At 41.1% G+C, this 27898-nt stretch overlaps 3 protein-coding genes across 3 annotated transcripts in view; all 3 read right to left on the reverse strand.

The window, feature by feature from the left end:
• Positions 1 to 752: 752 nt before the first annotated feature.
• On the reverse strand, positions 753 to 9471 carry ube2wb (ubiquitin conjugating enzyme E2 Wb). Its single transcript, XM_076761239.1, has 6 exons — positions 9415 to 9471; positions 8497 to 8588; positions 5736 to 5838; positions 3382 to 3537; positions 3207 to 3282; positions 753 to 3117 (listed from the first exon to the last, which is right to left on the reverse strand). The coding sequence occupies exons 1-6, from the start codon at positions 9427 to 9429 to the stop codon at positions 3104 to 3106; spliced, it is 456 nt and encodes a 151-aa protein (XP_076617354.1). The 5' UTR covers positions 9430 to 9471; the 3' UTR covers positions 753 to 3103.
• A 1370-nt stretch (positions 9472 to 10841) lies between these two features.
• eloca (elongin C paralog a) lies at positions 10842 to 13240 on the reverse strand. The gene is made up of 4 exons (XM_076761240.1): positions 13140 to 13240; positions 12590 to 12617; positions 12191 to 12334; positions 10842 to 11426 (listed from the first exon to the last, which is right to left on the reverse strand). The coding sequence occupies exons 2-4, from the start codon at positions 12591 to 12593 to the stop codon at positions 11236 to 11238; spliced, it is 339 nt and encodes a 112-aa protein (XP_076617355.1). The 5' UTR covers positions 12594 to 12617; positions 13140 to 13240; the 3' UTR covers positions 10842 to 11235.
• A 5801-nt stretch (positions 13241 to 19041) lies between these two features.
• jph1a (junctophilin 1a) overlaps positions 19042 to 27898 on the reverse strand; it is a 31131-nt gene continuing 22274 nt past the window's right edge. Inside the window, exons 5-7 of the mRNA XM_076761434.1 lie at positions 22378 to 23102; positions 21758 to 21854; positions 19042 to 21588 (exon numbers count right to left, since the gene is read on the reverse strand). Coding sequence (XP_076617549.1) covers positions 21774 to 21854; positions 22378 to 23102 — 806 coding nt within the window. The 3' untranslated portion in view covers positions 19042 to 21588; positions 21758 to 21773. The remainder of the gene's footprint in view (positions 21589 to 21757; positions 21855 to 22377; positions 23103 to 27898) is intronic.

The raw sequence follows: 27898 nt of genomic DNA on the forward strand, positions 1-27898 counted from the left end.
CGTCACTAAATTACTGTTGTGCTGTTGTGAATTTTTGTCAAAGAGGGACCAATGTTTACACCTTTACAAAGGTGAAATTGTATGTTTTGGTCCCTCACACACACATGCATACTGGCACAAGATGCAGCATTCCCTGTTTTTTGCAGTAAAAAGTCTGTCATAAAGTACATACAGTACTGACCGTGTTGATTTTAGTATTTATAAAACTATAAAACCTTATCAAGCTTGGCCAACAACATGCATTCACAGCATACAATTTAGTAAAACATACATGTAGTTTAGCCGGTGTTGAATACATTTTAAAGAAAATGAATGCATCCATAGCCTGTAGAGGTAAACAAATATAAGAATTAATATTTCTGAAAACCCTTTCCTATTTTGAAAAAGACTGGCACAAAATACTTTTTAAAAATGCCCGTTTGCCAGATGTAATTTCCAATGATGGATGGTGTGCATCACATACTTAAAATGAGAAGTTTTCATATGTTGCAGTACAAAAATTGCTAAATAGATGTACCTGACATCCTCAATGAGACTTGCATGTCCTCAAACATATTTTTTTGGATACTTCTTGCAAACACAATATGATTTTCTTTCTGCATTTGGCAGCCATGATTGTTATTCCCACCTACGCTCCCGTTAGAGTGGAACTTTAGTTTTAATTAATGTCAGCATAAAATCCATAAAAGGCTTTTACAGGCTGCAGAAAAAAGTCAGAGGCATTATATATTCAAACATTGTGCAAACCAAGGTTGAATAAAAGTGAATCTTTGCTTTTATTATTGATTATGAAAATGAACAGGCACCTATTACATGGAGCTTGCACATCCCAGAACAAAACTTCAAATATAAATAACACACCCTCATTAGTGTTGATCACTCACAACAACCTGCAAGCTAAGAGTTCAAACCACATTTAAAAAGGGAAAATAATAATAATAATAAAAAAAAACTAGGAGGAAATAAAATGTCACATCCAAACCCCTGTCACATATTCACTCGCAAGTTTCAAATCTCTGCTGATCCACTGAGTGAAGGCTTCTCTCCACACAAATGCTGTCATGACTGCATTTACACAATCATCTCAGTCCTATTGTCTTTTTCTCACAGCGCAGTGAAAGCAGACAAGACCGTTACGACGATGCTAATAAAAAAAAAAAATCATTGGTTAAATAGATGTCTTTAAGTTATCAATATAGTTTTTGAGATAGCGGTGTGCTGTGGTAATCTCCTCTACAGTATAGAGTATCATCACATTCACTCAAGTTCATTCAAGAAACTCAGCTAGACCCTGGAGAAAAAAACAAAAAAAAAATCCTAATGCAATACAAACAACCCAAGATGGAAAATTCAAGTATCTCTGACTGGATGGCGATAAACATTTCTTTAGGAATGGAGAGATTACAGCCTGAAATGACAAAGAGCCACACAGCCTCCGGAGGTGAGGTTTGTATTATCCATCCAATAAACCATTCGCTAAGTTATGGAAAGACTAAAAGTTGTCACAATGTCCGATGCCAATAAGAAAAAGTAGGGTTTAAAATTGCATGCACCCCCACTGTAAAACTACTAAACTTTTTTTTTTTTTTTAAACCAACAGTAGTGTTTGTTGCTGTCTGTACACATCCTAATTAGCAAAAGATGCAGGCTAACTTCCAATGAAATAAAGCACTCCTAATATCATTCTGCTATAAAGTAAATGCATCCTCTGCTAATTTCTTTCACATCATCCCACAATTTAAAGACGTATATACAATAGTTTCAGACATGTTATAAGTTTACAACATAACAGTCTCTTTTGGTGAAAATATAGGTAAATTCAAAATATCTGATAGGTATCTTTTTAGAGGTGATCTCTTTATTGAAAAAAGTACCTGAGCCAAAACTCTGACCAGGGGGAATCACAAAAGCCTCGTCTCTTCACGACTTCTATAAAGACTCTCCTTTTCGTCATTCATTGCCATTCTGGAGAACAAAGAGTTAAATTAAATAACGAATACAAAAAAAAGCAAAGAAAGAAAATCCAAAAGAAAACAAAAACGTACTGACCCATCAAAACAAACCCCCCTTTTCAAAGTATCAGCGAGTTGAAAAACAGTACAAAAATGAACTCGAGACATTTTAAAATCAAACATTTTAGAAGATTAAAGCATGAAATCAAATTTAAAAAAAAAAAAAAAAGTATCGTACAAATAAAAATGGATGATGCAACAAAGGTCTCTTACAGACATTCTTAAAATGGAAGAGAGGCCGCTGCACATCTTCAAGGCTGGACTAGTGAACACTACACGAGTTGAGCCCAACTTCATGAGGAGACGTACACTGAGAGGCCAGCGGCTGACAGAGAGACCGATCAGTTTTAGTCCCCAGCTGTACCGACATTCTGTCCGGCAGCAGGAAGAACTGCAGCCAGGTCTCGAGGTGGAAGATGAAGAAGAAAGTTGCGTCTACTCTTGATACAGTGTTGCAAACTAAAACCCTTTAACCTGATAAATAAGTGGAGAGGACTCCTTACAGTCCAAACTGCAAGTTGGGAATAACATACTAATAGTGCCTTTTTTAAACTATATACTTTCACAGTGCATATATAATAAAAAAAGAAAAAAACAAACAAACAGATGAAGCATTTTCTTGGGGTTAAGATGGTCAAATCCCTTCCAGAAAACGATCAGATTTGGATTTCTCTTTGTAGGCCCAAGCATGCATCCATCAGTTTTTATTGCACAACACAAGGACCTTAAAATGCACCCACACACAAACAAAAAAGTAACAATAATAATCTTCAAACAGGAATTATAATCATCTCACTACAAATCCACGTTGCCCGCCGGCCCGCTTGCTCGCTGCATCACTACCTTTTCGCCAAAAGAAAAACCTGATCCGTCTCGGGTGCATCTAATCGTTCCATTATTCTCGTTCTCTATATTACAGCCGACTAAAACATGCATCCAACTGTCGACGGGGGAAATGCAGTCAAGAGCCTCCAGCGCATGGTGTCCATCGTTCCAGTCAAAGGTCAGAGTTCAGAGACTGAATGATTAAAAAGTGCTTTACGTAGGTCAGTAGGACTTCTTTCTTCTACGATTATTACAAAGTTTGTACATTAGCATGTATCATCTGTGAAGAGAAACGAAATGAATTCATTATTTAAAGCGATTCCTTTTTTGTCCCTCGTCCAAAAACAGAAAAAAGTTGAAAATGCTCACCGTGATACCACCATTTTGTCTTCTTTGGATTTTTGTTACACGTTCTTACATAAAAGGAGTTATCAGGCGGTCGTCTCTGCAGAAAAAGCACATTCAGATTTAACATTTAGCAAGCATATAATTTACATTAATCACTGCATTTGTCCCCCCACAGGCGTCGTGACACGTCCCCTACCTTTTCTTTGCAGCTGGACAACATGCTGATAATGCTAAGACAAACTGATTGCACTGAGAGGGCTGGCGACCAATCTTCCGTCAGAATAGATAGACAGATGTGACCGTTACTATACACATGAGGGTGGACAGGTATATTCTCTCCTGTGAACATTACCTGCAACGAAACAAAGAGACAAATCAGAAATTATATATTATTAAAGCTAATAAAAAGCCTATAAAGGTGGTGAGTATTTGATGCCCAAGAGATTTGAACTGAGGGCATTACGGTGGTCAAAGATACAACTTGGCAGATGTATCTTCAACTTCATTAATGACAGAAAATAATGAGACTTGCTGTATAAGCTCAGGCTTAGTCCTGTACAGCGACATGAGGCTCTGGGATTAGGACAGAGGGGCAGGGATGGGGTGAGAGAGGGGAAGAGAGAATGGGAGGCTAAGAGAGGAGACATGTTTTATTAAAAAAAAAAAAGGAGTCATGTTCTATAAAAAGGAACGGGGGAATATTAGCTGGTAAAATGGTGCAAGAGTCAGGGCTGAACAGGAAGATACAGACCGTGATGGGAGGAGAGGAAGCTAAAGATTGAGGCGCTTAAAGTAGAGAGAAGGGGGAGTCAGAGTGGGTAAAGAGGGTAATGAAGGGTAACAATGGGTAGAGGCAGTCTGGCACCAGATAGGGCCTCACAGAAGAGTGCAGACTCCACATCACTGGAGGGGCTGGAGGGGGTTGACAGGATGAGTGTTACAGATAGAAGAGGAAAGCAAAGCTGGCACTGCGCTCAAACCATCAGGACAACCGAGAGCACGTCGCTTCCACTAAGTTAAAATATTTACTGAAACATCGACGACACGCAAAGCTCAGCGGTCTGAGGAAGCTGTTAACAAAGGACAGGTCATTCTATGGAAATAAATATGGCAAGTTTTGCTGGCCAATCTAGTTTTTCCTGCAAACATGGAACAGAGATAAGTAGAAGACAACCTCTGTGACAGGGTTCAACACTAACTTCTAAAAGTGGCTTCAGGCATCAGCTTCCTGTTGCCAAAACAGAAAATATGGTCGCTATTTTAAGCCACCTCATACTATGAGTAATCTATATACATCAGCTTAATGGTGAAAATGTGATATGAAAGACTGTTCAAAGGTTTTATTACACTAACTGACCAAAATTCTTTGCAGTTTTATCTGATACTTTACAGAAATGTATTTTGAGTGCTATCACCCTCAATTCTTGGTATCCAAAATTCCTGCAGAGCACCTGTTGTCATATTCATCACAGCTGACTCAAAAATGAATCCAGCTAACCCTCGCGGGCGTGCCAGCTCTGGCCTCCACCTCATTCTGTCATTGAGCTGCTCGCTTGTGTTGCTTCTCGCTCCAGTGTTTGTCTAGCCCCATGGTTCTGGGGGATGTGCTACCTTAAACTACTGAACTCATCCAGGTGCATGCTGCTCTTGCTCTGCCGTATAGTTTTCCATCCAGCTCAAAGATGCCCCCAGAGACTTTTCCTTTTTGTGTGTTTCGTTCAGGTTCTTCGGGTTCTTTGTCATTTAAGATAATTAGCACATTCGTTTGCCCTTTGTTATCAGCTGAGTCTGAGGAAACCAGTGATCTCTTTCTCATAACAATAATAACATTCACTATGCACACAGGACTAGATGTGTGCAATGCAGATTTACCATTGAGGCTCCTCACACAACCAGTAATGCACTGCATCAGTCAACTGCGAAGCTCCCTCAGGGGCCCCATGAGGACTCTAACAGAGAGCCACTTTGACAGCCCGTCCTTCCTATTCGAGAGGATAGTAGCTAAGTGGCTAAGTTTATCTAATTTTCTCTACACCAACTCGTTGTCTATTTTTAGGTGGCCAGGCTCCTGATGAGTCAAACAAGATTGCTGAGTTGAACTAATCCCCTCAAACATGGCTTCAATGTGAGCTCTGTCCTAGTGTCTCTGTCAGTGATTCCTGGCTCCAGTGTTTCCAAGCCGAGATTCGTTCCACCAACAACTGCGGAGCCGATGTGTTTCATGTGATTATTGCAGGCATTCAGACAGTGATACAGAGGATCGTTTCAACAGGTCTTCAGTTTTTTCGACTTTGTTTGGAAAAGGGCGCGTCTGTACACTGTACCTGCAGCCGGCAGCGCAAGAATGATAATTCATTCTTTAATCAAACTATCACAGAGAACAGATATTGGATATTGAGTTAGGAAAGCCTAAGCCTGGACTTTCTAGGTCCTCAAGACTAGACTGTAAATGGACTGCACTTATATAGCACTTCTCAAGCAAGACAAAGCACCTCTTCATTTACACACACACAAACACACACTGATGGCTGCACAGCAACTCCTGCTTACCTGAGGTGAATCAAAGGGATATCGACTACTAAATTTGAAAAGCAGCTGAAATTTCTCTCCTTCGTACAGTGTGCCAGGGGCTCCCTCCATGTCTACAATCCACCTAAAAGACAGGCACAATGTTAAAATATGTTCGACAGTTCGCGCAAACAGAGAGGGTAAAACATGAGACTAGTCACTCAACAGTTAACCAAAACACAGGCAGTGTCAGAGGACTAAAAAATGTTCAGTTTGTCTTGGTTTAAAATGCTGTTACCAGCACACTCAGCTCTTGCTCTGAAATTTAAGGAACCAAAACATCCAGTAGTTTGAAATGATGGGTCATTTGATTTTTCACTTTTGTTAGATATTTTCTACACCCGGTGACTTTAAGGCTAATTTGCTGCAAAAGATCTTTTAGATAATGTAACACCAGAGTTATTAAATTCCTCCTGTCAGGTCAGGGTATCAGGTTAACACAGACAGACCTTGACTGTGCTCTGGAAAGACATGGTTTTACACCAATCACCCTCGGCTCTACTTTGTATTACCTGCTAAATAACAAATGTGCCTTCTTTTATTTACTAATTTTTAATAACATGCTCAGTGTTTTATCTCGTCATTCTGGAGCAGATCGTTTGGAAACGTGTGCAGAATGACTTGCACGGATCACATCTCATTATCATTAAAAAAGAATCACCCAAAATGTGAGCTGCCAATGCTGCAGTAAATGTGTAATCAAAAGCTTTTAGTCTGACTCATTCCAGCGACATTCAATATCCAGCTGGGTTATACCAGTGGTTTAGTAATAACGTGATACTCTATTGATCCAGTGGACAAAAATCTATTTTCGCTTCTGTAGTCTGGCTACAGAACTGTGCTGACTGAGCTGTGAGGGATTCAATGTCTTGCTCAGACTGGGAAATGACTGCAAGCACAGGGGCTTGATCCTGGGTCTTTGGGATGAAGGACCATCTACCTTTTCAATATAACACAGAGGGCAGATGTTGCTTCATTATTTTAGTGCTGTACAGAACATTTATGGGGATCGCCTGCTCACAGCAGAAACCTCAGATGAGAAGAAAAAGGGACACTGATGGCAGCATCACAATTTCTGGCCTAATTTCTTCCGGGCAAGCAGTGCAGATAGGACACCAAAGAGACTTGTGGCTGTTGTTCTGGTTCAGAGCCTTGTGCCTCTTTCAGATCTAGCCTCGGGCACATGATCATGTAGGCCTACATACAAGGTCAATCCTGTTTCAAACTTCACCCTTAGAAGGCCCAACGATCAAAGCATCTGAAGGGAGCTCGAGTTTTCTTCAGGAAGTACAGCTCAGAGGGAGGCAGTATCACTGTACATAATGCTGAGTTACACCTGATGCAGCCCACGCTGAGCACAGCCAAGGACTCCAAGGACATTATGCTCAACTTGCTCAAATTCCCCACAGACTGGTGATTATATGATCCGGTCAACAAAAATAACACCAAGTCATTTAGTGAAGGGGGGGAAAAACTGAGTACACATGAGAGACTCTGCAGCGCTTTGATGCAGCAATTTCCTTGTTTACAATGGCTGACAGCATCAAGCTAAGCCATCTGCACGATCACCATCCAGCTGAAGGACATTAAAATATAAGGAGCAGCACCGAAAGACAAAGTGTGCTATATAAACATAAGTGATCAAACTAAAAACAGATGGTCACCTTATCAACACACTGTTGTCAACAGTGAGTTTTTTTCCCATGTTTGTTGTTAAAAAAGGTTAGCTTGAATGTCAAGCAGGAGCAGCGCACTTGTATCTTACTACAGTAGGACAGGACAAATCCCTACTGCTATCAATCACTACAGCAGAAAAATAAACCAGGTCCAACACACGTTTCAACATTAGAGCTGCAGACAAAAAGGCGCACCCATACCTACTATCTCAAACCTGGGAAACACGAGGAATGTGGAAGCCAGCTGGACTGGTTTGGATGTTTGTCAGTCATGCAAAACACAGAACATTCTTTCAGTCTGTCCAGGTGATTGTTACCCAACATAATGGATTTTTCACACATTTTGTTACAAGTATTCTTAAAACAATCGCAAGCACTGTAACGTGTGTTGCCCCTTTAAGACGGCAAAAGTGCCAAGCAATGATGCTAGAAGGCATTCTGACGAGCACGACCAGGTAATAACTATCAAAGTCAATGCTGCGGGCCTGTGGCTGAAAGATGTTTGAATGACGGCCAGAAATTTGTCTCGAGTCCATTTACAGGAGAACAACTCAGTTCGACCTTACTTCTTATCACACACAATTTGACTCAGTCAGCTACAGTATTCACGGACGTTTAAAGGAACACCAAGACACCCAGACAGAGAGGTCAGCCAGACAGCCTCTGCTCGTTGCTAACCTAGCCCAACTCCCGCATGCCAACTGTTAAATATTTCATAAGGATGAATAGTGACACTGAGCATTAGAGACACTCTACTGAGGGGCCAGAGCTGCCAGTCACTCCAATGACCCCAATTCCTCCCCACCAGTCTCTGCCGAGGCTACAAGAGATTCATGTCTTAATACCTCCCACCACTTCTATTGCAACAGTAACCTTTAATGAGAGGCACCGAGCATACTTACCACACTGCCCTGTCATAGTGATGAAACGTGACATTTTGCAAAGCCACGCTGGATTTCTGTTTATTCATAGACACAAACCTCCTTCAGTGACTCCTGCAGGTGCAAGGTGACTGTTTCCTAATGTTTACTGTGTGAGCCTGCTGAAATATGTATAAAAATACTTACTGTGTAATGGTGTTCTGTACACTTTTCTCGTTCAGAGTCATTCCTGGGGGTGGATCATTTTGCAGGGCTAATAATTCCTTTTGTAGCCTTTTCTGTTGGAGAGAATGTGTTTGGGTTTCTGCCACACTCAACAGTGTTTAAAGGTAGCATCACGACAACATGCATAATACAGACATGGCAGAGGCAAATCAAATAAAAACAAGTGTTTGAAGATACATGATCAAACCACCGCAGAATATCAGTGATGTTTCAATATATCACTTAGCGGTTTTAGCTAACGTCCTGTAGTGTAAATGTAACGTCAGTTAAACTCCACCGTGACTGATAAAACCGGTTTAGCTTCTATATAAATCAAATGGTTGTGATAGACATGCAACAAGCTCAATTCACCCCATTATAAATTTGTAAACTTGGCTTTATAGCTTCTTAGATCAGATAAATCGACACAGCTATCTTGGGTGAGCGATACACCTGTTCAGATCAGGGGGGGAACAGGAACTACTCAATCTGCGCACTGTCTCGTTAGCTAGCTAACATTAACGTCAGCCAAGTAGCAGCTCGCGCACATTTAAAATATTTCCTAAGTATGTCAACTCGTAACATCACGTCCTTAGAATTATCACCCGTGTGTTCATGCGACAAAAATGCGTCGCCACGCATCTATGTTTATATCCAGGAAGCTGGTTGCTAGCCTGCACTTGGTGCTGTTGATGATGGTAGGCTAGTTGTGTTGCTAGCAAAGACCAAGCGCTAACCCCTGAACAGCTCAGGGTGAATCTCATCGCTTTTACTTGAATGTCATCACTACTTCGAACAAATACGTGTGCCTAAATTAAGTGGTTAACAAAATACAAGGAAAGAACAGACTGAAGGTCGGGTAAATTCTAAATATGCGATCGCTGTCAATTGTATTCTTACCTGCATCGACGCCATGATGGAAACCCCCCTGCATCAGCGCAGAGTGGAGGACTGTACGTCAGGCAGTCACGTGGGAGGAGAAGTTGTTTTGACAGCGGAAAACAGTCCGCTGATGCGCACTGACACAACCAAGATCCCGCTCACCTCTCACTCTTTTTATGCCGCTTTTTATTACACATGGAAAAGCTTTAACTTTAAATTCATGAAATTAAATCATAAATGTGGTAAAGAAAAAACCACTGCGGTCACATGGGGCATTAGTCAATGACCTCTGCTCAAGGAGGGATGACCAGCCTGACATCCCTGATCCAGATTTAAACCAAAGTGTTTATTTTTAACGTTTGTCGGTCAGTTATTTCAATGTTGTCACAATCAGGAGAACAATTAACTTGAAGTAAATATTAAAAACAATGATTTTCTGTTCAGTCACATTATCATGGAGTTGAAAAATAAATGGATTATATCTCTTATCATAGCATCTTCTACTACACTAATATTTAGTCTTTTCATTCCCATTTGTACATCAGAGCCAAATTGTTGAAAGCACATAAAGTATTTTAATTTACCTGTCAGCAAAATTTACAGCATTTCATACAATTCAAGCGAAATTTGACTACGCCTCCTCAGGTTTTGCAAAAAAATTGTGTGTGTGTGTATATAAACTCTGCAATCAATGTTAACTGAAATGTGATAGCAACTGATATGGTTGACAAGAGGAGCAACTTAATACTCGAGCGAATAGCTCACAAGACACTCTACACAGTCACAATATGCCTTACAGCATAAATAACACGTAACCACATGGAAAATCTGCTGCTGTATGCCACAGGTCACGTGTGCTCAATGTGATGTGATGTCAATGTGATATTTATTTAGAATTATAAAATCATGGTCATCAGCTTGCATTTGTCATTTTGCATAATTTGAGTGATCATAAAGGCATTTTTTTTTTTTACTTTAGCATAAATCAGAAAAGGCCACACTTCAAATATTATACTGTGCGGAGCTTTGTTCTGCAACATATTCCTCATCAACCCTAAAACCACCACTTACCTGCTGCTGCTAAAAGTATAAGGGACCACATCTGAGGTCTAACATATTCTTGTAACACAATTTCAAGTGTTATCATGTACAATTTAAACAGTAGCCACTGTGGTATCCCTGTTACAAAGGAGATTAGAATACAATAAATAATCTTTAATGGATTTTTTTTAAAAAAATGCCAATTTTGACTGTTTTCCGGCCTGTTATTACATTATCATACTGACAGAATTCGACACATCTATTAGGTATCCATCTTATCTTTCACAAATTTCTGTCTGTCAAATATAAAGATCTCCTCCCTGTTATGGCTAACTACTAATGTACAACACTGAGTAATGTATTTTAGTGGATACAATATCACTACTATACTTTGTGGTCTTACAAACATTCTATAATGTTTTACTTGAGCTGAAGCAAAATACACAAGACTGATGCAGGCTTTTGAGAACATGGTATCAAAAAGCAGACATACTTCATACGGAACAAGCTACCAACAAATGCTCACCAAACAGGTCTTTATTAAGCTGGAGAGGTGAGGAAATATGTATGGGGTGGGGACACATTTGTCATATTCTGGGGAAAGTGATGCAGCCTGCCATATCCATGTATTACATTAAAATGAAATCCTTTAATATTAATAAAATTATGACAGTAAGCCAGGTGCAAAAAAAAAGTTTCATATGATGTAAATGCCAAAAAAAAAAAAAAAAAAAAAAAAAACTTAAATATTGCAAAAAATCTAAAAGTGTTTTAAGCTACTCCATTATCTCTGTAACTTTAGCAATCCAAAAAGTTTGCAGCCATGAGCAGTTCCAGTGCGATCTCTGGAGCGATGGGGAATTCGGGTATTTCTGTGGAGCTGTTGGTGTAACGGACCTTGTAGGTGAAGTACATGCAGACCTTGGACAGAACGTGAGATGGAATCTCCCTGAAGTTCACTTCATTGGTTTCATTCTCAGCAAACTGGCCTGCAGATGGAGGAATACAGTAGGTGTCAGGAGTAGAAATAATGAATTTGGACATTTAACTTTGAGATCAGACAAACTAGTTGTATGGAGGGAACACAGTGCCACCAACTGGACAAGCAGAATTAACCTGACTAAATAAAAACCAATCCCATAATTATGATGTCAAACCTAAATCTCAATCTTAAACAAGTAAACAAGCAATGCATCACCAATGCACACATTTCCTATATGGCCTTATACACACACTCAAATAGGATACAGTAATCTCAGATGAATTCACTCCATCGGACATACTGCTTGCTAGGTCTTCTTAACATAGTACAGCCTGAAACTATCCAGCCAAACAGTTCCTTCACAGCTGTAATAACAGTCAGTGTTGCATCTACAGTTTACAGTAAAGTTAGATCTGTTTGAACAGCACTAATGTCCAAAAAGCATAATGCTCTGACACTCTTTCCACTCCAAATCTTAGTTTATTGTCCTGTCTCTTATTTGGCTCTTGGGAAAACAAACTTTGTACGACTGCCAAGATTTGGCAAATGTCAGGGCGAACAGATGCTACTTCTCCCCAAAAATATCAAAAGCAACTTTTCTAAAGCCGGTAAAGTATACACTTTGGTGTGAAGTGAGCAGATTCATAAAAACCTAATTATAACTGTTACGTATGGAAACCTTTAGTTAGTCCATACAAAGGTGTGCGGATTTTACTGTTACAAGAAGATAGAGCTGTTTGCTATAATATGACTAATTGCCTGAATCCTCACCTGGCCCGCTTAACATGGCTTTGATGGTCCCAGACGTCAAGGCATGTTCTCTTTTCACAATGAATTCATGGCCATCCGATGAGATCAACTTCACATACATGGCATCTGGCCCTTCACAGCCACCGTAGGTTCTCTCTTCTCCGTCTGTGAAGCAACACAAACTGACATTCTCAAACAGGTGTAAGCCAAATGCCCAACCACCACCACACACACACACACTCTTGACCAAATGTGAGACGCTAGTGACTAATAGTAGTTCCACATTTTGCTACTGAAGAGAAATGTTAACAAATGACACATATGTTACTGGGGAGACAGACATATCATTAATCGTCAAACAACATTAGGAATTGCTGGGAAGGGAGGAGAAAATATATGATAGACGTTAGGTTTACTCACCCATCCTGTAACGATATTTCTGTTAGCCCTGAAAGGAAATATACAAACATCTTAGTTAAGATACAAACACCCTCGAACATACAATTAAAAGTTGAATTGGCTGTATTAACGTGACTGTTATGTGGCCTAAAAACTAAGCCTAAAATAACACTCTTTAGGTTTAGGTTAGCTAGGCCGTTTTTATCATTAGTGAAAACCGCCGTGTAACGTTCGCGTTTAGCCAGATCAAACAAATAGCTACCAATAATGTACCGCATTACAACGTGTCTAACGTTGAAATAAATCTGAACCACTACAGCTGTGACTTATCTACTTTAATCCAGTATAAAGTTGTTTTAGTGGCCATGTATGTCTTTCACTATCCAAATTGTTTTTAAGTGACTTCGCAGCCGTCAGCTAGTATTAGCTAGCAAGCTAACGCCTTGTCAAACGAACGATAGCGTCTTACTTTCTTTGATCGATTGTTTAGGGTTCAAAAATAATTTCGGATAAACGGTCCGAGACACACTAACACATCAACATGTGCTAAAAACACAAGACTGTTTCTTACCACTCTGCGGTAGAATGTGGAGTGGAGATTTCTGCTAATGTTAGCCAACAAGCTTTTGATAGCCGGAACTAGTTTGTAGGAACACCCGTCCGCGATAAATGTCTTCCGTAGAATTTCATTTACAGAGAGAAGCGGTTCCCTTTATCGACCTGCTCATCGCAATAATGTCTGTTAACCTTTTTTTTTTAATCCAGTTGATTGCTTTGGCCAGCATCCTTCTTCAGTTTTTCCAATGAGACAAAACGTTCTATAAAATCATCTCTGACGTGATCACAAAAACAGCAAGTGATAAAAAATAATGTGCAAAACAGAGGCGATTTCTGAATGATGAACATTTACACCTGTGCTGCCCAATAATATTCAGTGTCACTAAATAATAAGTGTAGATAAGTGAAGGGAAATTAGGATATTGCTTTTTGCTTCAAATAAAAAACCGAGGTGACTTGTCAAATTTCCACTGGTGTTCAGGCCATGGAGATGAAATTGTCCTGTGAATCCTATAGGGGGCGCCTGTGTTTCAGATTAGCTTCCCTGGCTGTCTCCACTGGCAGTGATGGGCGAGAACAGGTGCTGATTGGACATGACAGAGACATATTGCAGCACCATGAGTCTGGATTCAAAAAAGAATGAGAGAGAATTCTAGCTCTCTTCACTATCTTACACTGTCCAAAGTCCAGTTAGTAGACAACTATCACTTCAACATACTCAACTATATTTTAATGACAAAAGTATGGTAGGACAAGTAAAAGTGTACTCACGTGTGTGAATAGTGTTCTAACTATACAGGCTCATTTGAAGACCCTCATTTCCTAACTTAGGAAATTATGTTTGTTGTTAATAATTGTTTATGTAACAGCTAAAGGGGAGCCTGTCACAGATCAGAGACAGTTAAGAAGCAGGCACACACTGTAGTCACGGTCAGGTTCAGAATGTGACTTTGCTCTGATCCTGCCTGGATTTCTTTCACGCAGGAAAACTGATGACTGTTGAAATCTGAGGCTTCCAAATGGACGCAGAGTTATCTGAGCTGTGACACCAAGAGTAGAAGACCGAGCGTGCCTGTAAATTGTGCTGTTTGACCCAGTGGTAGGGTGCTCCTCATGAAGGACAGTAAAGAATCTTGATACTTTTATTCCTTTATCCTGCTTCTTCATTTACACAGAGACATTAGTGATCCACAACTGAATCAGAGGTGGCACAAAGGTGACCATTTCCCAGACTGCTCTGCTCACTCTTGTTTAATTGGCTGTGCTCATTGCTCCCACAGATGTCAATGGTGACTTCTGCAGAGGTGACACCTGACCTGGTATTTGTCTTACAGTAATGCCAGGCTTAGCTATGCTGTCAGTTTGTGTTCCAGAAAGTTCTGGTAGCCTCCTGCCTATGTTGTCTTTTGACTCACACACACACACTCACACACGCAACCAAAAACAATCACTGACCTTCCAGTCCCCCATTACACTATTAGTGCTTATGATCAGAGGGGGTGGGTGGCGGCAGCCGCTTTGATGTTTCTCTGATACGACCCACCCCGCTGCAGCTGCTCTCAGCTCTATTTTGGGGAGGCTGCTGTGGGCCCTTAGAATAGGGCTTCCTTGACACACACACCCACACACACACACACACACACACACACACACACACACAATACATGCAAACTCTCTTGTCGTGCCAAATGATATCATCTATCCCTTTAACACATCAGCTGTATACTCTCTCAGATCCCACTGTTTTGCACACACCGAGGCCATTCTGGAAATGGTGGGATGCAGATAACTTGCTACAGAAGGCACATGTCCATCTTTATGCTCGTCAGTCTAATAATTAAATGTTAGTGTTCGTCTGACGCCACATTCAGCATGGTTTACCCTCTTACAGGCTAACAGAAGTGCAGATACACTGATGCTCACTTGGTTCATATGGGATTTAAACGTTGCCACCATCCTATTTCACCACCAGCTTCAATACCACAGAGTCGGTCAGATGTCAATACATGACATCGTTTATGAACAGCACAATAGCTTACAGAGGCCATGAATGGAACCAGGTCAAAATTTTATCATGATAAGGAAAGATGGGGGAGGAGTATCTTTGGGCATCGCCTCTCTGAAAAGAAGGAAAGGCTTGTCACAATGAATTTGAGGGTGCTTTTGCCTACAGCGAGTCACAGTGCCCTGCAATTCTCATGTTGGTCCTTATCTCATGAACCTTTACTGGAGACGAGCATCATCATCACCCCATGGCATGTCACAACACATTATGTCTCACTGGATGAAAGGTGAAACAATAATATGCAATGTAATTCATAATATGTATTTATTTTAACACTTAAAAATACACCAGAAGTCTAATATACCTATTTCAATGAAGAGCTTTGTTTAATTCATGTAGCTTCATCACCAAGGAAATCAGTGATGGTTATAATGTATATTGTATAAGAAAGACACATTAGAATCTGGCTTTATTGCATGATTTCAAGCTCAGATGCTGAAGCAGATCAGCTCTCGTTGCTACCACAACACATACAGTAATATCGTTTGGTGACAGTTTGAACACTGACTCACACGGCACACATCTGCCATGTGCGATTCTTGGATGGACACAACGTTTGGCAAATCATTAAATTAAATTCTTCTGGATTTTTATTACAAGCTGATGGCTGACACTGGCATCTTAACTGCAACTTAACAAAAAAAAGTGTGGTCATGGTGGTGGCTGTCCTCTAATGTGATACCCTTATGTACCCAAACACTGTGGCGGAGTCTCTCATTCACACGTTTCTTGAATAAATAGACACTCAGGTAGCAGAGCTGTTTACCAAACAGACATAGAGTCATAGAGAAAAGAGGCTTTTATATATTTTATCCAAATGTTTCTGAAAATTACAGCTTCAGCAGCCAAGGTAGTAACACAACACACTATGAGTCACATCATTATAATCATGATTTACACTGCACTGCACCTACAATACAATAATGATTCAAAGCCACCAACTTATGCAACCATTAAGACAAAGTGATTTGCTCATATACGAGTCACAAGCAGAGAGTGATGAATAGGAGAAATAACATCTCTCCAAATCATAAAATGATCTGAAAAGTCTCTCAATAGATGTTCCTGCTTTACATGCTTGTCTTCTACAAAACAGTGTTAGTTTATTGCCCCTGCTCCACACATGATGAAAGCTTCAAATGGCATAACAGACAGATAAGTGGATGTGACAACCATTTACTTTCAATAGCCTCGGGCTAATGCACTGTGTTGAGGCCTTGCTTGTTTGACCTATAATGACTCACCCAACAGACCCCTATGATAAAACCTTCACCATAACTCACATGCCATTAGATAAACAGGACACGAAAACTCTTGCACTTGAATGGCATATAAGTGAATAGTTGTCTGTGTGCTATCCCACTAAAAACAGCATGTGGGAATGGAAGCATATGATGAAAAGAGAACGTGCTGAAAAGACACAGATAATTGTTTACTTTAGATGACAGAGTGATAGGTTTATGCCTTTATAACTGAGATTTGGTTGTGTAAATATAACAGATGAAGTGATGCTAGGCTAAGCTAGCTATGCAAGGCATGGAAAGGGGATCTGCTTAATACTGATGTCTTAGCAACAGTTTTTAAAAACGCTGGGCACTGATATCCCCTCACTGCTTACAAGCCTTAATCCAATTTTAGAAGCACAACCAAGTTGCTTTTTAGTCAGAAGGTGGAGGCTTGGTCCCACAGAGGGAAGTTAAATATACACATGAGAAACTCTTTCATCTTAGTGGGTATATGCAAGACTTAAGATGCCTAGATTGTGTGTCGAAGTCAATCCTCACAGACACACAGCAGATAAAGAAATAGAATTGTGGATTCATTGTGGATTTATTCTTAATCAACTAATCAGCAACAAATTCACACGATGTATCAATTGTGTGGCAATCTATGATAACCACCTGCCCCTGTTCGTAAGTGCTACATAAGCAACACATGGGTTATAATATAATAAGTAAATGCAAGCAAATATAGACTTTTTCCATGTTTATTAATGTAATTGTGAAGATATATGACATCCAATCAAATATCCATAGCTAATGTATGAAGTTAATGAATGCATAAGAACACAGCATAACAAAGGTGTAATCATTGATGAGGAACAAAGGTTACAATGTGCTGAAAGTCATTTGTTAAAAGTTTGTTGTCACCTTTTAATTGATTTATTATCAATAGTTAAAGCATCATATGTAACAAGCTGAGTGGTTGCAAAATCCGACCATAAGTTTCATGCAAATGGTTACTAAGCATCCCAATGACTGATATCTAATTGATCTAATTTCATTAACTGATATTCAAATGAAAAATAAAAAGAATAATTACTGAAAGAATTTACAAATGAATATATGAATCATCAATAAATAGGTCACATTAAAAAGAGATCTATAAAAAAACAGATTAGGCAATCAATATATATACATAATTTAAAAATCAATCAATGAATACAGAATAAATGCAGAAATAAACAGCTGAATTCACAAATTGAAGTTGAATGCTTAACAACCATTTCCATGACACTTGTGGTCCTCCATAATGCATCTCTACACTTGATCTTCTTCTTCTTCAGAATCACATTTGGTAGCTGTAAAAACCTGAGAAACAATAGGAAGTGGCTGGTAAGTTCATCCAATGGCAAGTGGGAAGCTTTTAACAGGCCAAGGTGCTGCGGGACCATAATGAAATACATGTCAAGTGCATGCCAGGCTCAGTTTGGCATGTGTCGTGCTGTTCCGCTGTCAGCCACAGTCCTGCTGCAGTGAATTCACATGGAGCCTGTTCCCTGTACACTGCGCTGAATATAAACAAGATTATTGTAGATTCTCCACCCTGGTCAGGATCATCGCTGGAATTAGTTAAATAGCCTTGATGAAGGTAGGATGCACTTATAAGGTTTTGGTTTATATTTGTCCAGGACTGCTTGAGCAGTCAAACCTAGTCCAGCATGCTGTGCAATATCAGAATAGTAACAGAGATATTCTATACTATTACTGACAAGTTCAGCTTCACAGAAGAGATTGAAGTACCAGGATTATAAACTCTTCAGCGTACTCCTTCAGAGGCAATGATACTATAATTGCTAAATAATGACACCTGATAGCTTAACCTGTAAGACAAAGTAAATACAAAAATAATGGAGAACCTGCCACATGCAAATATGATAAACAGATAGCAGTTTAAGAATGTAATTTCCTGTCAGCTCCACAGAAAACCCAAATGTACACTCGGAAACAGCGTGAGATGAGAAAACTCTTTTGCAGTGTTTGCCGGTGTTGGGGCAGAGAGCACAGCAAGTGCATGACACGGCGTTGCAGATTCCAGGCAGGTGCCGCTGCTGGTGTAACACTACACTAATCCAAGGCTGATCAGCAGTGGAAACAGTACAAACTGACCCCCGACAAACTGGGGCACCTGCCTGCGCTTGTGAGACCCCGACGAATATATTTTGATTTCATGCCTGGTCTTTTCCCCCCGGATCTCATTATGAGAAGGTCACCATGAGGCCATCTTTGCTAAGAGGCAGAGCACAGATGAGATGACGACCCTCGGCGATACATAGAAGTGAACACGAGCCTGGAATTTAACACATTGTTATAAGACAAGACATCCGTGCGTGCATCGATTCAAATCCATCTGCAGATTTTATACTGCTGAAACAGTCCCATGAATGTTTATTGTGTAGAATATTATATTTTATTATATGTTGCTGATGTAATTTAAGTAATTTATTTGATATATTGGGGAGAAAAAAAATCAACATATCAAATTGTGACACAGAAGGTTGAAAAGCGATGATCCTAATAAGCTTCATATTAGTGTAAGAGTATCAAAAATATCAGAAATAAGCAAAATGTAGTTTAACAAGGCATAACATCTTTATTGTTATACACATAACTTCATCTCCAAAGACTTTGCACAAATCAGTGGGGTAACATGAACCTTAGAGATATCAAAAGTCTCCCGCAGTTCCTCATTGTATCCTAAAATACTCAAACAAGTACATCTGCCTTTCACATCCCCAAATGGTACATACAGTACATCCAATTAGTAATAAAGCATTTTTTTCCACTGTCAAACATTATCATATGTGCATTACATTACCAATTACAAACAAGTTATATTCATTGTCAAAATACAGGTGTGCAAATTGTTAGAAAAATACCAACTCATACCAGATTCTGGATTGTGCTCTGTAAAAATCCTTACAAATAGTATATAATAATCTATATATAAATGACTCCAACATGCAATGTTGCATTTCAAAAAATATCCCATAAACAGGCTGTTCTGTTAAACCCTCTGAAACTCCAGTCTCCACCATGCTCGCGTGAAGACAGTTCAAACAAGAAATAGAGGGTGCAGAGAAGGTTAAGGAGAAAGTCGTCATTTAATGCATCGCGTTTGTAATATAGCAATGTTTTTGAAGAATTTAGTTCCTTGGTCTGCCTTAACTGTCTATTCCAGATTTTGAATAGATTTTAACAGACAGCTTCCAGTAGTTATGTGGACAGTTTGCAAACGTCTAACTGGCTGAAGCGCTCTCCAAATGTAATGCTCGTTGGGTAACAAATAATATAGTCAAGTTGAACTTCAAAACTGAATCGCAGCAAAGAAAACCTATCCATATTAAAGCCCTTTTTTTATGATGACCAATGTCCACAAACACATCAGTTGTACAATGAATAAATAATTAATCTTGGTAGTGGTGACAGTAAATGTCAACCATATAAATAACCACTTTTTTTTTTTTTTAAATAAAAGAAACTCATGCCATACCTGCAACAAGGACTACAAACAGCTACGATGAGGCAAGTTAACAGCATGATTCAGGTGATGACAACAGTCAAAGTATCCCCCGCATGACAAAGTTAAGACAAGGATGGCATCTCCCCTCCCCCCCCCCCCCTCCTCATCTGTTTCTGAGGTAAACAGTAGTACTGTTAAAGACATTTAAAGGCATCTCTCCTTCTCCCCGGTGCCACATTCCCCATGGCCTCAACCTGAATAAATTCAACTCCCACTGTCCACAAGACTGTGTTCATGCAGTCTGAAAAGCACACAAGCACTACTGGGTCTACAGAAGCAGCTGTGTGAACTGCATCTTTGCATTTTATACTGAAACAATGAAAGACTAGAATGAAGGAATACAAGCAAAATGGTCTAGGCATGTACAATGAAATAATTTTCCTTCTTATTTAATAAATAACATAAGACATTTGTCACTTCACTCTCACAGAGCTAGGTAGCCTTTAAAGTGTGAACCTCCTTAATAACCACAATGCTAGCCATTAATCTGTCAAAACCAGTCTTTCCAAATGATGAGAGTCTGACAAAATAAAGGGAACATAGGATTTTTATAATGGTACAACCCTCCCTTTTTTTTTTTGGCAAAATATACTATAAGCTTTCTTTTGAAAAAAAAAACAAAAAAAAAACAACATATTGCACTTTCAGTAACATGAACGTGTAATGTCAAATTACAACTTAATTGTTAGAAATGAGTAAAATTTCAGAATAAAAGGGAAAACAAATCGATTCACTCCTTCTGAGAAGAGAAGAAATTTCCTTTTCAACCACTAGCATATGACTGTAGGTAACCAACATTCAGGGAACAACAGTGAACAAAAAAAAAAAAAAAAAAGCCACAATAAAACAGAAAACAAACAAAAACAAAGTGTTAAAACTGTACCATGCACGGGGAGTGTTTGAAAGCAGTGTATCCTGGGTTACAATGGATGGAGCTCGACAAAGCTGCTGTGATGATTGGGTAAACAGAGTAAGACTGGCTAGTGACCGTGCTAGCACTGGCTGCTGGCAACGGCCGTGCCCAGTTTCCTGTTGCAAGAGCTGTGCGAGCCCCAGAAAACGGCCCGTACACCCGAGCACGCTCCCGCTGCGACTGTCCCCCCGCCGGCCGCCGGGCTCACATCTCCCCATCAAAACGTCAGATGGCAAAATAGAAAGGCAGCTGTTTGCTCCCATCATCTAAAAGTGCATCTCCACACTCTTCCAGCAAAGTCCGTCAGCCCACCGCTATCTCTGCCAAGGCAGTGGGAGTGGGCTACAGAGACCAGTGCTTGGATCAGCACGCGTGTGGGTTTCAATTACTTCTTTTTTCAGACTCTGTATGTTTGGTTGCATTTTTAAACTTTTTTTTTTTCTTTTTTATCTCACTAGACATGACTTTTCACCTCGGCCTTTAGAGAAGCCAGAGGAGAGCTAATTCACGGGGCCGGCCCTAAAGAAGGCCCATGACAGGTTGGTGGTCGTGATGCCTTCCTCCTGATTCTCTTCGGTGTCACGTTGATTCCTAAACACCTACGGCCGCCCCCGTGTCTCACTGGCGCCATTTTTATTTTCCAAGGCCGGCGATGCAACTGTACCGGTTGCCATGGTTTCACTGCAACATAAAACAGTTTGTTGGGATTGAATTGCCTGCCTGTCACGCTACAGACACACACTGTGGCACACGGGACGTGAATAAAAGGGCAGATTCATCTTTAGAAATACAGAAATTCATCTGCTCCTTATTCATTTTTGTTGGTGAATAAAGGTGTCTGTGGACTTACCTGAGAGACAGCATCATCATGTCAGAAAATGGACAAATATAATTGCAAGGCCAATATTCAACAGCATTACCATAGCAACAAGGATTGAGTTAGGACCCTGCAAAAAAAAAAAAAAAAGACATTATGATAAAGATCAGACTCCACAAAAAAGATCTTATTCAGAAGCACAGGAATAGAAAGAAGTAGGCAGGATTAAAGGAAGAGTTCTGCATTTCAGGAAATATGCTCACTCGCCTTCTTGCTGGAGTTACATGAGGAAAAATGTTAGTAAAGGTAACAAAATGTCCATAATTAACACACTGCATCATGCTTGCAACTGGGACCAACTGCCAGGCAACCACTGGACACTCCAGGAAGAAAGAGGCTGGCACATAACCACCCGCAAAATGCAGATTGTCGTTTTAACACTTGGGATGCTGTATGGATTAAACCAGCAAGATGCAGTGTGTTAATTAGTGAGCTTTAGAGGTGCTGGAAGGCAGACTGTGTTACCTCTGGATAGAGCCAGACTAGCTGTTTGCAGTCTTAAGCTAACTGGCTTCTGGCTCCAGCTTCATATTTACAGACATGAGAGTGGACTGATCTTCTCGCCTAACTCTCGGCCCCACACTGATACTTACTGTTTCTTCCATGCTTTCTGCAATCTCCATACTGGCTTTCTTTGTGTCTGCGAGGCTCTTTGGCTTTAGGGAATCCTGCTTCCTGAGTTTCTGGTCGCTCTTGCTCTCCCGTATGGAGGCTGGCTTAGGGGTGGGGGTGCTAAAGGACCTAGGGGGTTGTGGGGGCATACGTGCCAGGGCCAGGGCACTAGGCTCTTCTTCTGGATCCTCCTCAGGGTCCGGGGGTGGAGGGATCCTTGTTGGAGCTTTGACGTAGTAACTGTGGTACTCGCTGTGGAGCTCCCCGTTGACTGGAATTGCAGGAGGCTGTGGAGGAGGAGCAGATGCTGCGGTGGACTGCTGAATTTTAGCGGGTTTAGCTGGAGCCTCGACATGCACGTTAGAGGCATCAGTGACGGACAGCCTCTCCTCTTTGCTCAGCTTCCTGTTAGACCGCTCATCCTTGCTGGTCTTTTGACTCGACTTCTCTTCTTTGCTTGTCTTGCGGGAAGGTTTTTCCTCTTTGCTGGTTTTGCGGCTGGTGCTGTTGGCGACCTGACCTTTCTTCTTGCTGGAGTGAGGCGAGGGGGGAGGCGTGGCTACAGGGCTGGTCACAGGGGAGTGGGGAGGAGTGGTACCTTTGCGGTAAAAGTGGGGAGAATCTCTTGGGGACCTGTCCTTCTTTTCGACAGGGACCTCTTTAATCTCCACAGGCTCCTTTAACTGTTGTTTTACGTAGTCAGGTCCTGCAGAGGTGAGAGAGGTAGATGTAGTTTAATGATGACACAGGAGATCCAACCAAACCCTGAACCAATGCTATTCTGAAATCTGATCCATCCACTGTCTAAGAAGCCACATTAGGGAAACAGAGCACTCTTAATTTGCTACCCTGACTGGAGCGCTGCACCGTGAGCTAGATTTAAACCAGAGCTGGCCCTAAGCATAGCTGAACTTTCAAAATAAAATATTCATGAATCAACATCACATATGCAACCTGCAAAGACTGAGGCAGACGGGGAAAAATAGACTGATGAATGCAGGGTCACAAACACCATTTCGCAAAGGAAGCCTCCTCTGCAGGCCCATCTTTATCATCAGTCATTCTCTTTTGTCAGTATGCTGTTTTCCTGGAAAGGCCCTTGTCACATCAATTCTCACCACCCAACCAACTCGCCTGTGCAGATAAAGAGAGTCGACCTTAAGGTGCGATGATGCCTCTTTTTTACTCTGGGGAAACTCTGTTGGCTACTTCCTTTCTCTCTCCATCAGGCGTTCATGGACTGGGCCTCGGTTATCAAACAGAAATGATTGTTGTACTCCTGCTTCTGGACTAAATCTGCACTCCTCTTTTAATTATACATCTTTTGAATTTCCATTATGGACATTACCTCCTCTTATGTGTGAACAATAGGGCCTGATTCTGAATGTAAATACCTTTTTGCATGTGAGAAAAATGACACTTTATCCGTCCCCTTGTTCTGTACTGAATTAATATTTATTAGAGACATCAGGCTCTTTGTTTGCCTGTTTTTTTTCACTTCGCCTAAATTAGACGGTGTCACAGTGACTAACACAGGGACAATGCTGCTTTGTTTGAAGTACATCAGATGGCATGAGCAGAAGAGGATCCTCCGCATCCCATATAGCCAATTTCAAATCGAGAGAAGGAAATCTAGAAATGACATAAAAAACTGATTTTATATGTTTATGTAGATGGAAAGATTTTGAAGCTTTCACTCTAAAACTGCTCACTCTCGGCAGACACTACATAGTCAAGGCGATGTGATTCTACTGTGTTCTTGCTGGCGCGTTCAGCATTGAATGGGTTATTGGCTTGCAAAACTCAGAGATCTTAATCTCAGAGATCAATCAAAAGGATTTACGAGACGCCCTTTATATGCATGCCACCTATTACGTTTACACACTCTAATTCAATAAAAGAATTCGTATTGATTTAGATTTCACGCTTATCACCTCGAGGAACAATTCTCATCTCAGCGTAAACCACCTTATGGCAGAATCTTTTGGGCCTCAGTTCATATTAAGCCCAAGGTATTTTTCGGCCACATGGCATTCTTAATTTGTTTCATAACAGCCACAACCAATAAGACCCACTACAAAGAGACGGGGGAACATTTGAACATCTGCGGGGCTTAATATATCTGCCGAGCTTAATTTCACACCATAACTCAATAAGAGTTAAGGCTATGAGGGCGGGCCTGAGTAGTTTCACTCTGTTTGGGGACAGATGCCTCCGAGGGGTTCCAGACATTTTCTGAATGGTTCTCAGCACTAAAATGACCCCCAGCCTCACACACACAGACGCCAGGACACTTCCGAAGTCACGCTATATGGCAAAATATGCTGAACATCGGCATGTTTTTTTTGGTCCAACACTAAAAAGCTGCGATAGAATAGATATAGATACTTTACTGTGATGAGTCTCATTACTTGTGGAAGGTATTTTAGCATGTGTAGATATTGTTGTGATGATGAGTGAAGATTTATTTACAACGGAATCCTGCCAGGTCAGCTGGAACATGTACTGGGACTCAATTACCCAAATACCCGTGGTGTTTCTTTCATCTGAACATTGATCAGCTGGGTCTGAGTCTGCAGCCCTCCAAAGAGGGTCATTAAAGTGGGCCGTGGTATCAGTCATGACCAAGACAAAAATACGGGACACAAACCCAAATAAGCACAAATAAATATATGAATAACAGCATTCAGAGAATTTTTCCCCCTCAAATTTAAGATGTGTGCATGTCAGAAAGCTCAACTCTGATATGTGCTGTGCCTTTTTCTTCTAGCCTCATCATTGTCTCTTTGAGGTTATTAGAATACAAGCTTTTGTTTAAGCTGCGGTTGCCAGTTCTGTTCATGTTAATCCACTGCACATTTTCTGCTCCAGTGCTCTCTTAGCAAAACACACGCGCTGACACACACCCACACACGCACACACACACACGGTCATATACTCACACAAAACACAACGGATCGGCTGTTTAAGACCCAGCCTAACCCCTGCTGACCTTAATATGAGATGAACAGCAGTAGCATGGAGGGGGCTTCAGTATGTGTGTGCATGCTTGGATGTGTATATATAAGGGGAAGGAGTACACTATGTGCTGTTATCGCATCTGTTGCCATTGTGCATCATTCTAAGTTCAACAGAAGATTCATGGGAGGCTTGCTATCTAGTCATTCAGCAACTTTGGCCTGACAGGAGTTCACCAGTCCAATCTTGTTTTTCATGACAATTAAACTTTTGTTGTTATATAAATTACAGCAGGTCTTGGTTGCATTGTCTTCCATTGTGTCTCTATGTCAAATATAATCACACGTCTTCCAGGTGGAAGTGAAAGGCATTTACATTTTCCTGTGTTCTTTGTTTATGATGGATGTTTGGATATTACATAGCATATGCATTAGTCTGTTTTGTGGGTTGTGATCTCAGTATGTTCTCTGCACTGTTATATTTACCATTCGTGACACGACATGTAGCAGTTTAGATTTTCTCTTTCTTCCTCCTACTCACACTGGCAGATGGGCAGGGGGAGCTGTCATTGTTTGGCCAGATTACTTCCACTACTGTTACACAAACACACACACACACACACACACACACACACACACACACACACACACACACACACTTACATTTGTACTCATACAAATTCATTCAAATAAAGTACATCCCATTGTCTGTGGCTACTGGTTGAGTATAATTACTGTCTTCCGGTGCTTTGTTTGTAAGTGGCCACATGCAAAGAAGAACATGGAGGGCCTCATGTTCACATGAACTGACATGTGACTGATGGAGAAAGACGCTGCATGAAACGAGTCAGGAAATGGCAGCAAACACAGGCTTTTGCAGACTTTTTCCAAAGGCAAAGTTAACATTTTGTGCATCTGAATTCTACATACGCATATGGCATCATTTAAAACTAATGTTTGTCATGTGTGTTGGAACTTTTCCTCATAAAACTCTGATCCACTTCCTTCCACAAACGATCCAAAATGTTGAATCCACCTTCAAAAGTCCCACATTCTCCCACACTTCCCTCTTTTCATGCAGTAAGACCTTTCCACAAATGGGACTGCAAAAAAATACTTTTGGAAAGGGCTAAGATCAATGGCACCTTAAAATACTTTATTTGCTGTATCCTTGAAAGTCATAAGAAGTTGCTGCATGACTTTAAACTTCAGCTGAACTGCTATCTTGAAACATACTCAACGACACCTGCTGCCGTGAATATAAAGCAACACCTGCTCATGTCTGGTTTTCAGCCCTGACAGGTCCATGCTTTTATGGTTCCACCTGGTCCAAGTGTGCCTCGACTGGGTCAGACAGGGCGGAGAACCCTGCTGGGCCCCCCAGCCTCCAACCCCCCCTCCCCCCGGTGACCCGGCTGAAGGAAGGGACAGCTGCTCTGCGTCAGCCCTTGAGAGGGGCGAGCACAGGGCCGAGCTCCTCTCAGTACATAAGGATTTCAGCTATGTCTCCATTAGACCCCTGTGAGCACCAAATATAGCCCAATTAACGTCACGACACAGGCCACGCCTAGCTAACCCTCGCTGCTCCCCCTCCAGGGTGCTGTATGTGAACCAATCATAAAGGTCAGGGTCCCGTTCCCTGTGACCCTCTCCTCCCTTTTGAAGTACGTACTCCCAATCTGGGTGATAATCTGCTATGAGTCTGAAATGCCAATTACAAACAACAAGGGGTTTAGACCCCTGGTTGTTACCCTAGAGGACTTATTAGAAGCTGAGGCATGAGGGCAAGTGAGAATATTTCCACTGTGGAGGTAGACATTGAGGAAGCAAAGCAGATTAGTTTGGGAAAGGCACACGAGTTCCTTCTAATGCTATAGGTACTCGGACTGAGCGGGTTTGTCCCACTGTCACATTAGGATGGACAAGGTGATCTGGATTCTGCACCCACTTGGTATATTTAAACTACACTTTAAACTACACAGTTTTTCTTTCAGGCTGACAACAGAGGTGGTCATTTTGCCAGGAACCTGCAAATAGGGGAAACTGTTTACACTCAAACATGATATAACCTGCCCAAGGACAAACTGTGAACCAGCAACAAACCTAAAAGTAGGCCATTCATTACTCCAGACTTCGACAAGACTGAGACTTTCACTAACTAGAAACAAACTGAATCTATGGGAAATGGGGTTTGGCTATTTGCAGGTGCCTGTCCAGCCTTTCGGCTGGGCCTACCAGACACGCTTACGCAACTGAGCGTTTAAACACCGCGGCTCAGATGTCGCCCTGCGCTGCACATTATTATGACATCGGTCACTTTCTCATTCATGATCTGACTTATAAGGCAAGGACACTCTCCGCACAGACTTGCGAACCCGGAGATCACCCGGCCTGCCAAGCATGACCACCGTTTTCCACAACACAAACAAGCCGCAGGATGTCTCTGGCCCGGGTCATTTCTGTGGCTTAGTGCAGGGACATGCTTGAATGGGTCCCATTGTCAATCTATTTGTCACCCACTATTTTGTGGCAGCTTTTGGCAAGT

The sequence above is a fragment of the Chaetodon auriga genome, chromosome 21, assembly GCF_051107435.1.
Source record: "Chaetodon auriga isolate fChaAug3 chromosome 21, fChaAug3.hap1, whole genome shotgun sequence".
Lineage (NCBI taxonomy): Eukaryota > Metazoa > Chordata > Actinopteri > Chaetodontiformes > Chaetodontidae > Chaetodon > Chaetodon auriga.